Here is a 16460-nt window from a genome sequence, read left to right as displayed (position 1 = left end):
ATCATTTGACTTACGATTAGTATCGCACTATTTATCATCGAGTGTGGACGTAAACGACGTTCTATAGTGCTAATATAAAGTTATTAACGCGTTTAATTTTCAATTCATTTCTGAAATGGCTAATTGTACCAGAATTAAGTCAAAATGTCCAATTTTTGGTGACACTTGTGTTCTTAGTAATTTAGTTTTACCTACCTATGCAGATGTAATGAAGTTCTATTTACAAGTAAGAAACCAACTAAAACAAAGTAGTAATGGAAAAGATCCAACTGTTAAAATAATTTCTGATATAGTAGTGACAGATGTAGAAAAAATATGGCAGAAAGCCTCTATTCCAATAGTATCGCACAATCGTGCACTACAATTGTTAATAAATTATCACGATAAGTACAAAAAAATAATTAAATCTATTAAAAACAGGAAAAATACATTAATTTTTAAATCAAATCTAGAAAAATTTCAGAATAATGCAAAAGTCACACTTTTTGATTTAGCAGCGTGCAAATGTATTGAATTCTATCTTTGCTCTTGTGAAAAATCTCGTAAAGTTCCTATTATCGAACAAGTTTTTCTAAAAGACCAAAGATCAATGAGAAAAATGGCCATGTCATCGATTGATGTTTTAACAACCAAAAAACTTAATAAAAACATGCACAGAAAAGAAATAGAAGCAAATCGAATTGACAAACAAAATAAAAAAGAGCTGTGTGTAAATAATACTTTCAAAACAATAGAAACATATTATACTGACACTGACGACAATACTGACGAAGATTCCAATTATTCACCAAATGCAATGTCCTCATTGCCATCAACGTATAGTGCTAATAAACAGTCACAAATGAGACTCGAGTTACCAGCTCTAGCATTAGCGTGTGATAGAACAGGAATATCTGATCGAACTGCTGCTACTATTGCTAGTGCAATACTACAAGATGTTGGAATAATTAAAACTGATGATAAACAACATGTGATCGACAGAATGAAAATAAGGAGAGAGAGACATAAGAAACGTCAAGATCTTAAAATACAAACTGATAGGCAACCGAAAAGTCTATATTTTGATGGACGTAAAGACTACACTATTATAAATCAAAAAACAGATGACAAATATTATCGTAATAAAATAACTGAAGAACACATTACACTCATAGGAGAGCCAGGGTCTCGGTTTATGGGACATTGTACTCCTGTAAATGGAACTGCTATAAGTATTAAAAATAGTATTATAAGTTATTTAAAAACGAACGACATATGTACTTCAAAATTATTGGTGATTGGTTGTGATGGGACCGTCGTAAATACTGGTACTACTTTAGAAACCGCAATTGATTTAAGTACTGACCAGAAATATTTATTCAACATTTGTGTAAGCATAATAAATGGTGAATGTTCCATAGATTTAGCACGTACAAATCCAGGGAAACAAGCACATTCAAGGTGGCTGACTACTGCAAATAGAATTTTGCGGTTATACATTAGCACTGAAACACCGGAAGAAAACCTAATAACTTTAACTGAATTTATTTTAAAAGTTTATGCACCCATGTGGTTTCACATAAAAATGAAATCATTTTGTTCATTAGGTTCAAAACATGTCTGGCAAACCATTCAGTTTTCAAGATACTTACCAAAAAATTACCAAAAAATTATTGATCCAGTTATTCAAAGAAATGCATATTTTGGAGCACCTGAAAATATTCTTTTAAGTATGCTAGTTGATGATCGAATGTGTATAAGAGAACTTGCTATACAAAAAATTTTTAATTCAAGACTTAGCAAAGCAACAGGAGTTCGTATCTTTAAAGTACCTTTACTCAATTTCGATGCTTCAGATTATACTGAATTAGTAGACTGGAACAAATGTGAAATAACTGAGCCACCAATGTTATCAATGATTGAAAATGAAGTTTTGAATCGAGTAATATATATATTTTACTAAGCTGTTTATTAAATTTAAATACTTAATTTTTTGTTTCTTCCAGATTGTTATGTCCGGACAAGTTGCTGAGTACATTAATATATTTCCATGTCATACTCAAGCTGTTGAGAGAGCCGTTAAGTTAGTAACCGATGCATCTACAGCGGTCTGTGGTGAATCAGCTAGAGATGGATTTATACGAGCTAGAATTGAGTCGCGGGCTATAATGCCATCATTTAATACAAAAAAAGAATATAAATTGTTTAAATTATAAAATTTTAATGATAGGTAGGTAGGTAATTTTATAATTTTTATTATTATTTTGGTAAACAACAATGTAAAATAAAAATAAAATAAATTCATATTATTTATTTATGCGTACAATAAATAAGTACATGGCGGCACCTCAAAAAGTTATCCCATGACCTTCAAAGTTTTTTTACTTATTAATACTCTTGAAATACATAAAAAAATGTCTATTAAAAACCAAAAAAAAATTTTTTTTTTTTTTTTAATTGTTTCATTCCACCCTAATAAACATATCAGATCAAATAATAATTATAACATTAGATTAGATTAAATGATAGTATTATATTTATTTGTTAGGAACCTGATTAGAATAGTTAACTCAATATGACTAATAATTATGCGAATTTCAGACTCATTAAAAAGTGTAATCATTTTTTAGTATTATAGTTCTTTACTATGGTTCTGCTGAACCTATGAACTTTTCTAAGCTCCTCCTGAAAATATTAGACTCCTCATGAATCATGGCATTAGATAAGAATAATTGTAAAGTTTTTTTCTTCTTTATTGGCTTTCCTTGCCATTTAGATGCATTGCCACAACAACCAATTGCCTCCACCCATCCCAATCTTGAGCCAGTTCTTCTCCGTTGTTCGCTCCCAATTTTGATGTATCTTTGGTGATCATGTCTTTCCATTGCTGTCTGAACTGTTTTCTCTTCCTTTCAGTGTTCGGTTTCCAACTTGGGCAACCCGTTACCTAGTTAATTTGTATTTTGTAACTCCATAGATAATAATCAATAAATTAAAATCTTGGACATCGATATTTTCGAATGCAGTATAAAGTTATAAAATTATTAACATTTAAAAAAAAAAAAACACTTATTAGCATATATATTTTAACACAAGTAACTATACTTATATTTTCTCGACTTTGCAACAATTTCAATATATTGCGCTTAATGGTTTTAATATTAAAAATAATCTAACCTCGATTGCAAATTAAATTTCCCTAACTTGAATGCACTTTTGAGTTCATAATAAGCACATACTACAACTGCATAGCATTATTAAGCGCATAGTATGTTTTTAACATTTCATTATTTACAATATATATGCTTTGTTCAAAAACTCATTAAGACTATAGCAATAGTTTGGGTAAAAGCTCAAGATGTGGCATAATGACTGATATGGTTTAAATTATCTTTGTGCTTAATCTCATTTTACTTGTAAATAGCTATCTCCCTTCTACTATTTTATCAGACTGCAAAATTTGTTCTTTCATTTGAAAATAGCCTTCAGTACCTAATCGAGTTGTTTTTTTATTAAAAATGTTCAAAGAACTTCTTAACTCTCTTTAATTGACTTATACTTTGAACCGAGTTGTTCAAAACGCATAGAACGTGGTTGACCTAGAGTTCGAGGTAACCTAACCTGCACCGTGTGCATATTATAGTGTTTTCGTTGGAAATTGCAATCCTTGCTTTCCTAGTATAACACAATATTATGTTCTTATTGAGTTAAAAATAATACATAATAAATATTGTATACTAATTTCACTGAACTTTTAATCTTGTGTTCAGGTAAAAAAAATACATAAGGTACTTATCCAAAAAAAAAAAACGACGTATGCTTGTGAATATTCTAAAGCTTTTCAATTATGTAATGTAGGTTATAAATTATAATACATTTACATAATATAATGCGGTCATTGGACGAATGGACAACGGCAAACGTTCAATAACATTGTTTATAATTTTGTTCCGTCCATGAATTTAACATGATCAAATTGTGCAGTGTTTGATGTGCCTACCCTATTTAATAATAATCCACGCATTATTGACATGCGTACCAACCTATACGATATATTTTGTTGTATAATATTACCCACGCTTTAATAGAGGTAATATATAATTAGGACATTAGGTAGGTCTGATGTGATTAAATTATATATTATACCCGTGCCCCCCCCCCCCCCCCCCAGCCCCACACGAGTTCTCTCCGTGGGACTCATCGTGTATATTATACATAGATACAATTACAATTATATTATTATCATTCATTATTTAATAATTATAAAATAAAATAGCAAAATAATTTCAAGTTTGACATTTATACATAATGTAAAAATAAAACATACAACCATAATATTTTATACATCCTATATGACTTCAAATGTCAAGTTGGCCTAGCCACTTAGTAATAGATCTGCTTCAAATCATCCGCTATATAATTTTGCAAGTAATTTGCAGCAATTTGCAACTTAACAGTTTTAGGTTGGGTCAACTTCACACAGCCCACCCAAGTCGTCAAAACCACCGTCTGAGTTAGTTGCAAATACCAAATACAAATTCACTAACTCTTGCAAACTAAAGGTTTCGTAACGTATCATAGTATCAGTCTCTACCAGTTATAGGACAACTTACTGTGGTGGGCATATTCAGGAAATCGGCCCACTCTATAAAACTAACCAAAAACTGTTTATTTGCAAATTCTAAAAATGGACTTGCAAATTCTAGAAAAACCATGCAAAATATTGTTGGCGGTTCGAAGTAGATGTTACTATGTGAGTGTGCCAACTTATAACAAGTTGAACTAAACATACATTATTTTGTTTCTTTTTCATTCTCATTTAATTCGTACACTTACAATTTGATACGTTTCTAATCTAACTTTTATTTAACTTTTGTAAAATGGTAAATGTATGTATTCGATTCTGAGCGGAGAGATGAATGTATTGGTTTTACGATGATGTGTATTTTTTCTTTTTTTCTTTTTTTCTTTGTGTCTGTCATCAGGGTTTCTTGCAGTGAAAGTGATTCTATTTTCTTCAACAGCAGCTTTTCTGGTAGGAAAGGTTATCTAGTTGGATTCCATTCAGGAGGTCAAAATTTAAAATTCCAAATAGTTTTCAAAGGTAACAGGAAAAACCAACAAAAAATTAAGGAAAAATGCGATATTTTACGCAAAACCAATTTTCGAAAAAATTGATTTTGGCTTTTAGTGTAACTCTAACAAAAATGACCGTAATAGATACATGCAATTTTCACTGAATATTTGTGTTAGCATTTTCTATACACCATACAATTTTCAAAATATTTTGATTTGTATTTATAAGCAAATGAAATTTTCGATTATTATTTGTTTTTTTTAAACTCAAGTCAATAAAAAAATTTTGCTCGGTCAAAAAACTTGAAAATGTAATACAAGGTTCCTCGTAAGTTTTATTTATGGGAATTTAAAAAAAAAGTTGAGCTTAAATCCATAGTAAGATTATATGAGTGTTTAAACTTAGAATTTTGACAAAATTCGTAAAAATCATGAAAATTAGCAAATTGGATTTAATAAGAAATTTTCTAATTTTTAACTAAGATTTAAACATTTAGTACAAGATCCCTCACAAGTTTGTCTACCTTCATCAAAAATAAAAAATGTTTACCGGAAAGTCAAATTGAATTTTTATGATAGTTTGAAGTTGAAATTTTTACAACATTGAATATTCTCTATAGATTTCTCTTGTAGCGGTTTTTTTTTATTTTTTTTGTAATTCAAAAACGAATTACTGTAGATACTTGAAATTTACACCAAATGTTTATTTCATCAATTCATATACTTGATAAAATTGTTTTTTTTATAAATGTCAATAAAATTTTATTGGTTGAGTCAAAAAGCATGAAAATGTAATACAAGACTCTTGAGAACTTGTTGCACTTACAATAGCAGTTGAAAAATATTCAAAATACATAATCACCATTTTTTTTTTATAAACATTTAAAGTTCAAATTTTAACAATATTTATCAACTTGAAAATTGAAAATGATTTTGTATTTAAAAATGTATGCATAAGATTTTCAATTTTTATGGCTAAAGATTGAAAATTTAAAACGAGGTTCCATTTAAGCAGTTTTCCCGTAATTAAGAAATCTAAAAAATATTTGAACGTAGTGATTTTTAACAGGCACTTTAAGTTCAAATTAGGACAAAATTGCATATTAACACAATGAATAACGGTTATCATTTCGTTGCAATTCGGTTCCAAAACATCCCAATTTTAAATAGGTACATTTAATATTTTTCCAGCATCACTGATAATTTAAGAATAATATTAATTCAACTTACCGGCTACCGTATAAATAATAACAATATAAAAATATATCCTAAACCGACATACCGTCTCCGCTCAGAATCGTTTTTCGTATACAATGATTTGATATCATTGAATTCAAATTTAATACCATCCATTTCAGCGACCTCCTAGACACCTAATGTGCCTACAGTAGAGCGACATCCACTTACCCGCTTTTATAATATTGAGATTTGAGACCAACAAGACGATCAAATGTAATGTAATAAGTTATTCGTTCGTTTACGATCTATCGTCGTTTTTAAAATATGTACAGTAACCACATAACGAGCGCTTTACTTTAAATTAAATGCACATCTCTTCGTGCGGTTAACCTACAGTCTGTCTTTTGTAAACTTTAGTTTATTTGTACAGTGTTCGTTCAAACACAAAACAGTAAGTTGTACGGTTATTTTTTTAAGGTTTTTGATGTTTTTGTCACAAATACCGAACTTCCCGCTCCCGGAAAAAGTATAGCCGTACGAATTTTGTTTTGATTTATTTGATCTAATTCGATTTATAATATTATTGTTCGCGTTTCATACGGACTCCGCATACCTACCTACGTTGTGCGGCATTGACGAGCTATTATAACATCAATACTCCGCGGTCGCGATACTTTAATGAAATTGAACAAGTGTAGCGATGTTAAATTTAGTTTTTCCAAACCTTGAACTCTCTCCGGCATAATATGACGGGACGTGAAAAATGCGTAGGTAGTGAGTGCCAGAAAAATCACGAACAATCCCCACGTAGGTATCCGATGTTCGACTGAGGAAATACACTTGGCGCACACGCGTATTGTACGAACAAATCAATAGACGTTTTTTCTCACGATTCGAAGGGGAATAAAACGGATAAAACGGAAAAAGAAAATGTGAAAAAAAAAACCCAACACAGATAGTATAATGTGTATTACTTGTGTAAAGTGTATTATAAAAAAACCGGTTCGAGTCGCGCGAATGGACACGGCCGCGGACACAATAGTAAAGATAATAACATAATATACAAGCAATTATTATCGGTATCGCTCTGTATAACGGTATTATTATGTAATTTATTATTATTATTATTATTATTATTATTATTATTATTATTATTATTATTATTATACGTCTAGTGTTGTGTGTCGTCGTCTACGTCGCCACCGTATACCGCGAGCGGGAACGCGGTTGTGGTGTATGACCGCGGACGAGGTATATAATAATATTACACATTCGTGTACCCGGTATGTATATTGTTATTGAATCGTCACGGCAGTGTACTTATGCGGTACGTTTGTTCTTCAGTGGTACGTACGTATGTTATTATTATTATTATTATTAACATTATTATTTCAACGACGACGACGACAATAACGTCGCGTATTTCTCACTGAAACACGCCGTATTATAACACTCCGTTTTGGTATATAGTTACGTACATCGTACGCGCGCGTGTGTGTGTGTGTGTGTGTGTGTGTGTGTGAGTGTGTGTGTGTGTGTGTGTGTGTGAGCTTTGAGTAGATATTATACATTATGCCATCACGATACACGAGGAAAAAATATATTTTGAGCGAAACCGGAACGACTGTATTATTATTATTATTCGCATACATCCGGTCGTTGTCGGCGAGACGCACTTTTAAGTTGTACGTATCGTCAACTATATAAGACAATTATGGTTAATTTCTGTTTTTTGATTATTTGTCGGATAAAAATATTGCTCATTTCCGTACGCACTGTTCGTTTCGTTTTTAACATGCACTACATATTATCATTATTATTTAATATTATATTATATTATTATTACAATTAATTATTATTATTGTTGTCGTTTGTTATCGCCGTTGTCCGTATTATTATTATTATTATTATTGTTACGGCGATGACGAATCGGCGACGTCAGTCGTTTCGACCGTAGAAAAGAATCACACAGACCGGATACCGGAAACGTTTTGTTTTATGTTTCTTTCACTACCCCTCCTATTCACTTCCGGGGGAGGAAACACGTATAATAATAAGCGTCACGATCGGCCAGAATCAAACATGCAAATTATATACATACCTATATACAGTCGTATAATAGAATTTTATATCACAATAATATCGTATTACAAAGGACTGCTGTGCGGGGGACGAAATCACATAATAGGTTTATTGTGGATATATATTATTATAAATTATAATAATAATTGAATACTATATAATATAGAGGTATGGTATGACCGCGGTCTGAGCTTTGTCGTTTATTATTACATAGAGAGATTTTTTTAACTTGCGGCAATCACTCTACTATTATTGTTGTAGAATAGAACGTATACATTTTGTCCTTCGTAAAAAAATGATTCAAATCGGATTTCAACACATTATAGACAATTACAAAATAGATGTGAACTATTAATTTTTTAAAGTAAATTATCCGATGAATAATTGTTAATAGCAATTGAAAAGGAACAGGTGATACTGCAATGTATGAATGGCTTCACGCAGCATCACTGGCTTCATTAGTAAATCTCTAAAATTTATTTTTCCATATTACAAACCGGAACAATATTATTAATAAAGGGTTTTGTAAAAAATAAATGTACCTAATTGTATGCTTGTTGTCATTATAAGTTGTATATATGATATGACGTATTATGCATCCTTAAATATGTTCAAGTATGAGGTCTTCCTCGGGTGTCAGATAAAATATGAACTGAATCAGCTGAGACTGTCAGCTGTTGACGCTTTCTTGCATTGATGATAAAACACGAACAAAAACACTAAGTGACAATCAGATTCTCTGATAATCAAACATCAGAGACACTCCTTTACACTGTTTTTTGTGCAAAAGACGCGATCGCCTCCGGGGTGAGCGTGCGAATACAGTGAAACGGAAGAAATACGCAGAAGACGTATACATAAATGTATGTGTGAGTGTATGTGTGTGTGTAATGTGTATTTCGTCTTCGACCATAAAACTTCCACACGTTAAAGCTCAAATTTATCACTAGTCCCGTCCCCCCCCCACCCGCGTTGCATCACAATCCCACCCCCGCGGCACATATCATACGTATAATCATACAGGGTGGTGAGCGAAATCTGAGTTTCTCGTGACCACATAACGCCACTGCAAAACGATACTTCCCACCCTGTACGCATATTGCGTGTGTGTGTGTGTGTGCGTGTGTGTGTTGTACGGTGATGCACACACCGCTGGCAGTTTTCTATGTTCCACTGATAAGCCTGCACACACAGTACGTATACATATATGGGGGAAGAGCTCGGAGCTTACGATGACAAATAATAATAATATAGAGTAAATGCCAAAATGGAACAATGACAGACGAACGCCGGCGTACCTAAATAATGGAGTGTACGAGAAAAAAGAAGAAAAAGAAAATGATAAAAACAACTATAAATAATCGTAATCGCTACGAAACAACATACAATATATAATGTTTTTCTATGTACATTTACGTCGCCGCCGTTGCTGAAACCGTTCGTTTGCTTATAAATTTATAATATATTATATAATATCGGAGCGTTATCATATTATTATGCCTATATGCGCAGTGGATTTCGATTTTTGATACGAAAACCGTAGTGCGTAAGAATAGATAGGGTGATTGCGAGGTGAAGAGGGGGGGGGGTGAGACTGTGGAAATTGCTACTATACAGCCACCTAACCGAATTTTTGTAAACTTACATACTACAATAGTATTAAATGGCACTTGAACTTATTTTTTTACTATATTATTATAATTATATTATGTTATTCAAAAATGCTAAACTTTGCGGTGGCCAACGGCGTGATCAGAATATAATATATTAAATGGAAACACTTAACACGCCCAGCGAGTAAGATGCTAATGACATCGATCGGTGGTATATACTATGTTGTTAATTTTATATTATGACATGTGATTTTGTTTAGTTTTTATAGCTTCCTAGTGAACAGAGAAATGTATTGTGTTTATACATTGATATAATATTATACGTTCTACCATTATCTGTTAACACTTTTTTGCCAGGAAGCAGTAAATAGTAGTGATAATCACTGATAGACATAGTTCGGAGATCCAAATCCTGCATCAGTATGACAGATAACTTTGTAATTTCTCGATAAGCTTTTATCCAAACACATTAGGAAAAACTATAGGAAAACTTTCTAGAAAATTGTACTCATAATACTACGCGTTTACCATCAGCAGCCGCGGTTTTGAAATAGCTCTTCATCAAATGAGCTGCTGGCATTCGCGTGGTGAGAACTGAGAAGAGCTATAATAGACGAGCAGCCAACAACATCCGAAATCCACATCATCCTCGTTCAGTATACTATCGACTTTATCTTTCGTCTGAGATATGGGTATGTCGGTAAGTACATCCATCTTCCTATTTTTTTTCGGAAATCCAAACCCTGCTTTATGCTAGATAATGGTGCAACTTTGGTGATTTTTCAATTTTCTCGGAGCTTTTATCCAAATATACGAGGAAAAACTATCGGAAAACCGTCTAGAAAATAATACTCATAATATTATACTATGCGTATAATACAGTAATGATATGCTCACACATCATCAAAGCAATAAATTAATAAAATGTAACAGACGAATAAATAACTGCCATATTATCAAACGTATTAGAAATCGGAAATCTCCAAACCCCAAAAAAACCTTTTTCACAGACAAAAAGAATCTACTTACAGCATAAGATCACGAATTAAAAAATCAGTTTATGAGCATCAACCTTAATAGCAACAACCTCCGACTTCCAAATCCTGCGAGCAACAAGTGGACTCCTTGTAACGGACAAAAATCAGTGTGTTTTCATTATTTCGATTAGCGTTTTTGGAGTAATCAATCCGTGTCACATACAACTTTTGCAGCATAAAGCCAGAAGCAGCAGCGAGTTAGGTAAGGCATTTAATACAAAATATATTACAATGACCGTATTATATTCAGTGTTGGGAAAAGATGACCAAATAATTATCTGGATAAGATAACAGATAAGTCATTCAACATTTATCTAGATAAGATAATATATAACCACTCATTTTTTTATCTAGATAAAGATAAAAATAAATAAAATTTTATCTGTATAATAAACAGATAAATTTTTTTTTAAACTAAATAAATAAATTTATAAATAGTAAATTTGTATAATACACATGTATACTATCGTATTACACTATTACCTATTCATCCTGCATAAGCCTTGGCGAAAAAAATTTTGTATTTCTTCATTACACATTTATAGTTATGTAATATTTTTATTTGAATATAAGTAATAACAAATTATAATATATAACAATATATAGCAAATAATAGTTAATAAAGAAAACTTTTATATTATGTCATTTTTTGACTTAACACAATTTTAAAATAATTATTTTTTATAAATCATATTTTGATCTACAACATAACAACATTTGAAATGTATTATCACTGAGTCGACTGCGTCTTGGTGTTAATACTTGAACAGCTTTGCTGAATAGCCGCTCTACTGCTGCCGATGATGGAATGGTAGTATTATATTTTAAAAATACTTCTTTAATTACTGGAAAGTCATTTAAAATGTCAAGATCTTTTTTTTTTAAATTTAAAAAAGTTAATGCTTGCAAATTTGCTAAATTTGAATTTCTTGATTCGGATTCAGATGGGCTGGTAAAATCATTGTCATTGCAAATACTATCGAAAAAATCATCATCACTGTCATCCTTATCAGACTGTGTAACAGTCAAATTTGTTGATTTGGTTTCGGTATTTATTCTTAAGCAACATTCAGTAATAAACAGTTTCTTACATAAATTCATATACCTAATTGGTACCCAACTCAACTTGAATTTGGGATGACTTATAGCGGCTATAATAAAGTCTTTACTTTCTGGAAGACTTAAATCCAATATATAATTAAAACGAGTTTCGATAGCTTGAATAATAGCAATGTTTAAAGGTTTACAATATTTCAAATCTGTAAAAGATATTAACATACGCCTTAGAACTAAAATAGTTGGTGCTACATACCCTAAAAAACTATTGTTTTCACCTTGTAACTTATCTAGTGATATGGCTAATGGTTCCATAACTTGACAATATTCTTCCAAAAAAGTCCATTCGCTTAGTTTTAATTTTATTAAATGCAAATCATCAAATGCTTTAGTTAACTGTTGTTTATACTTTAAAACTTTTAAGCTTGAGTCATATAAAGAGTTCCAACGAGTTACTACAGGAATGGGGAATTTACACCCACACTTTTCTAAAATTTTGTCTGAAGCAACTGTGCTTCTACTAATGAGGGTCCAAAAACTAAACAATTTTTTGAATGTTGATTCAGATATACTAATGTAACTTGCATCTTTAATTTTCTTTATATCAGTTGTTGATATTAAATTTAGAGTATGTGCACAACACCTCATATGTGGAGGTAAACAAAATGAATTGTCTATAATTTGATCTTCAGAATTGGTAAATATTTGACCAATATCTACCACAGTTATATTTTCAGTTTCTACATCTGAATCCTCATAGGGTGAACTATCTTCGTTTAAATCACCTACACTTAAAGTAGTTGACTGAGTTGATTTGACACTTGTTGAAAAAGTTCTAAAAGCTTTTGCAAAATTACTTGCATTATCTGTAACTGTATGACTTATTTTTGAGTAATGAATATTATATTCTTGTGTCATACATGTCATTGTTTCAGTGATATTTAAGTAAGTGTGACTTCCGATTATTCGCTTACAGCCCAAAACAAATGATTTTCTTTCATAAGTTATAGGATCAATTAAATGACAAGTCATCCCTGAAAAATTATAAAATATTACTATTTAAATAATATTTCAAACATAAAAATGATTGTTACTAAACTTACTATTTTTAAATTGATAAACTACTCATTTTCAAAATATTTTCTTTGTTTTAACGTGCCAGACTTTTAAATAAAATTCTGGTACATAAATGTGATTATAAATATATTATATTTATATTCTATATTTATGTACTACAGTAAGTTATGAGTGCTATATTAAAAATATTATATTATTATATAAATTAGTATGGTAAAAATAGTTTTAAAATGTATTTAGTTGCAATAACTATGATGTATTTCAGTTTAAATACTATTGTCTATTATAAATAGTTTAATACTTAAGTTAAAAAAAAATGAAGGATACCTAAGTACCTATTTATAATATTTTAAAAAACAAACAATAGTTTAAAATCATACCTAGATAACTTTTATTATTGCCACTCCATATGTCTGCTGTTGTACAAATGAATTTTGATTTTTGAATCAAATCTGATAACATAGAAACATATGAATTGTAACTATTTTTCAAAAGTTGCAATATTTGTTTTCTATTTGGAATAATGGATTCGTCGTTTGAATGGGTGAGTCCCAAAATTAGTTTTTTAAAACTACGTTTTTCCACAGTCACTAGAGGTCGCATTTCACATACAATATATTCAAAAACAAGATCGTTTACCTGTTAAAAAAAATTTTAGTTATAAATAAATAAAATTTTAATAAAATAAAATAAATATTTTGATAGTAACAATAAATTGCTGTATTATAAATAATTATTAATTATAAATTCCAATCAATTTTTAATAATCAATATATTATTATAACTATAGACTAACAAATTATAATAGAGTAAAATGACAAAATGTTTTGTGTAATAAAATACATCATTTTTTCTCATTAATTGTTGATCTATTGTGATTAATATTAAATAAAATGTTTGAACACAATTAAACATAGGTACCTAATATATTTTAGTAAATAAAAAAAAAAAAAAATATATTAGATAAGTATATTATAAACCTTATAATAATGTAAATACTTTAATTGATTGAAATATAAAATATACATTTTCAACTACAAAGCACTTCAAGTATAATGTTTATAATATATGTATGATATATAAAATATATATAGGTAATAGGTATTTACCTAACTATACATAGGTTCTTGGATTATATTACAATTTACAGTAATACAAATTATACCTATATAATTAATTAATATAGCTATAATTAATTGTTATTGAATGTTAAGAATTATTTTAAAATTATAGTATTTTAAATCTTAACAGCCTCATAGGTAATCACAACAAAAAGTGTTAATTTGTAAAAACATACCAAGCTAAGAATATCTTAATAAAATATTATATACCTCTTGTTTTGAACAACTTTTGTTTGGTCCTGAATGGAACAATTTTGTTTGTTTTAAAATGTCTTTTTTTGAATTACCAGACATCTTCAAGATTTTGTACTCCTTAACTTGACTCATTATACTTGAATGTAATAACTAAAAAAAATTACATGAATTAAAAAACTATAATTAATATTTTGTACACTGTAAATTATATATGTACCTAGTATAAATCAACATATTTGAATGTTTTTATCTTTGTATGTTTTTACACTATAGTCTATAACCATATACCTACTACTCGCTTATGGAAACATTTTAAGTTGAAGTTGCTGCATACAATCACAAACCAATATTTAAAAATATAAAATAAAAATGTGCCTATTAACAAGTGGGGCAATCGCCATTCGCCATACACAATACACTTTTCTTTAAAAAATGGTAGGTGAGTTGTCACTCGCCACGGCAAAGTTTTTAATATTATTAGGTTTAAGTTTATCCTAAAGGCTAAGGGTTTGACAATATTTGCCTATGGAAATAATTATTAATTTAAAATAAAATGAATAATTTATTGTACCTTTATCTTTATTTTATGTATTGGGTTTTAAATGTTAATATATACCTAACTTATATTGAAATGTTAGTGTGTAGGTGGGTATGAGGATTGAGGATGGTTTAAACCTACCTGTTGTAAATTAGTATTAATTTGCTAAAATAATGATTTTAAGAACAAAATTAAATTAATTTATAGAATTTAATTTCAGAATTACAGTGAAAAACAGTAATATGGTTTGAAAAACAAATATGAATAGCTATATACTAGTTACTACGTGGTAGGTATTATTCCAAGAAATGTATGTACCTAAAGCATTGACTACTCACATATGTTATATCAGTTATATGTATGACAAATTAAACTTACTTTATAGTGACTTAATATGTTTCCAGTTGAATTGTTATAAGCAATAATTTTCTTCGAGCACAATTGACAAATAGCAGATATTTTTGTTCCTTCGACAGATATGATTTTGTAATATTTGCCATCTAGCAAGTAATTTTGTATTTTATTTTCTGTAGACTCCATTTCACTTGATTGAGACGGTCCAGCGACATTATCCCCATCGTCTATTTCAGATTCATTTACGGTATTGTCCTCGTGTTTTCTTTTATTTAAATATTTGTCCATTTCAAAATAACTAATTTCACTAGTACTCGTCAGTCGTCACTACCATAGATTAGTATTCAGTCACTAGTACTCACTACTCACTAATTTATTATCGAAATTCGAAATAGTAACAAGTAACAACTATGAGCGCATCGCAGTGCCGTGATGTTGTGAATTGTAATATCAACAATATAACATGATCCCTTCTACCAACGATAGAGAACACTGAAATCGTGGAATATTAAAAACTATTTATATCGTTTTCGAAGAAATATTTATTGATAAAAATTAATCATGTTAATATTATTATAATATTATAAATATCATATAATTTTCATTACACATTTGCAGTTGTTAGGTCACTACTCAGTACTCACGACCAAAATCTATTTATAAATAATATGGGTATTTCTCTTATGCGGCATGCCAGCAGCCCGGCATATAGTTATCCGGTTATCGGCTTATCGTAAATCGTAATGCATGCCATTTATACGCGTTTACACGAAAGCACTTAATATATTAGGTGTAAAATAATTGATAATATTATCATTTTAATATTTCGAGTATAAAAACAATAAATAAAAATTGAAATCTCAAATTATAAATTTATTAATACAATTTTATTTCATTACGTCGGTACTCGGTATATTATTAGCTAGTATTTAAAAATTTAAAAATTATTAATTTAAGTATAATATTTTATTCAGATAAATTGACACAGATAACCATTAAATTTATCTAGATAAGATAATATATAACCACTCATTTTTTTATCTAGATAAGATAATTAAATTAATAATATTATCTAGATAATTTATCTAGATAAAATTATCTAGATAATTCCCAACACTGATAATGAGTCAAAATTAAAATAAATAAGTATTTT

At 29.7% G+C, this 16460-nt stretch overlaps 1 protein-coding gene across 1 annotated transcript; it reads right to left on the bottom strand.

Moving 5' to 3' along the window:
• Positions 1-11620: 11620 nt before the first annotated feature.
• Positions 11621-15815, bottom strand: LOC111036956. Its single transcript, XM_022319279.1, has 4 exons — positions 15332-15815; positions 14431-14565; positions 13480-13738; positions 11621-13056 (listed from the first exon to the last, which is right to left on the bottom strand). Exons 1-4 carry the CDS (start codon positions 15593-15595, stop codon positions 11648-11650), a joined length of 2067 nt encoding a protein of 688 aa, XP_022174971.1. The 5' UTR covers positions 15596-15815; the 3' UTR covers positions 11621-11647.
• Positions 15816-16460: the final 645 nt, after the last annotated feature.

This window comes from Myzus persicae, unplaced genomic scaffold (assembly GCF_001856785.1).
Source record: "Myzus persicae strain clone G006 unplaced genomic scaffold, MPER_G0061.0, whole genome shotgun sequence".
NCBI classification, from domain to species: Eukaryota; Metazoa; Arthropoda; class Insecta; order Hemiptera; family Aphididae; genus Myzus; species Myzus persicae.
The sequence above is the reverse complement of the archived record's forward strand: the minus strand, read 5'-3'. Positions and strand labels throughout refer to the sequence as shown.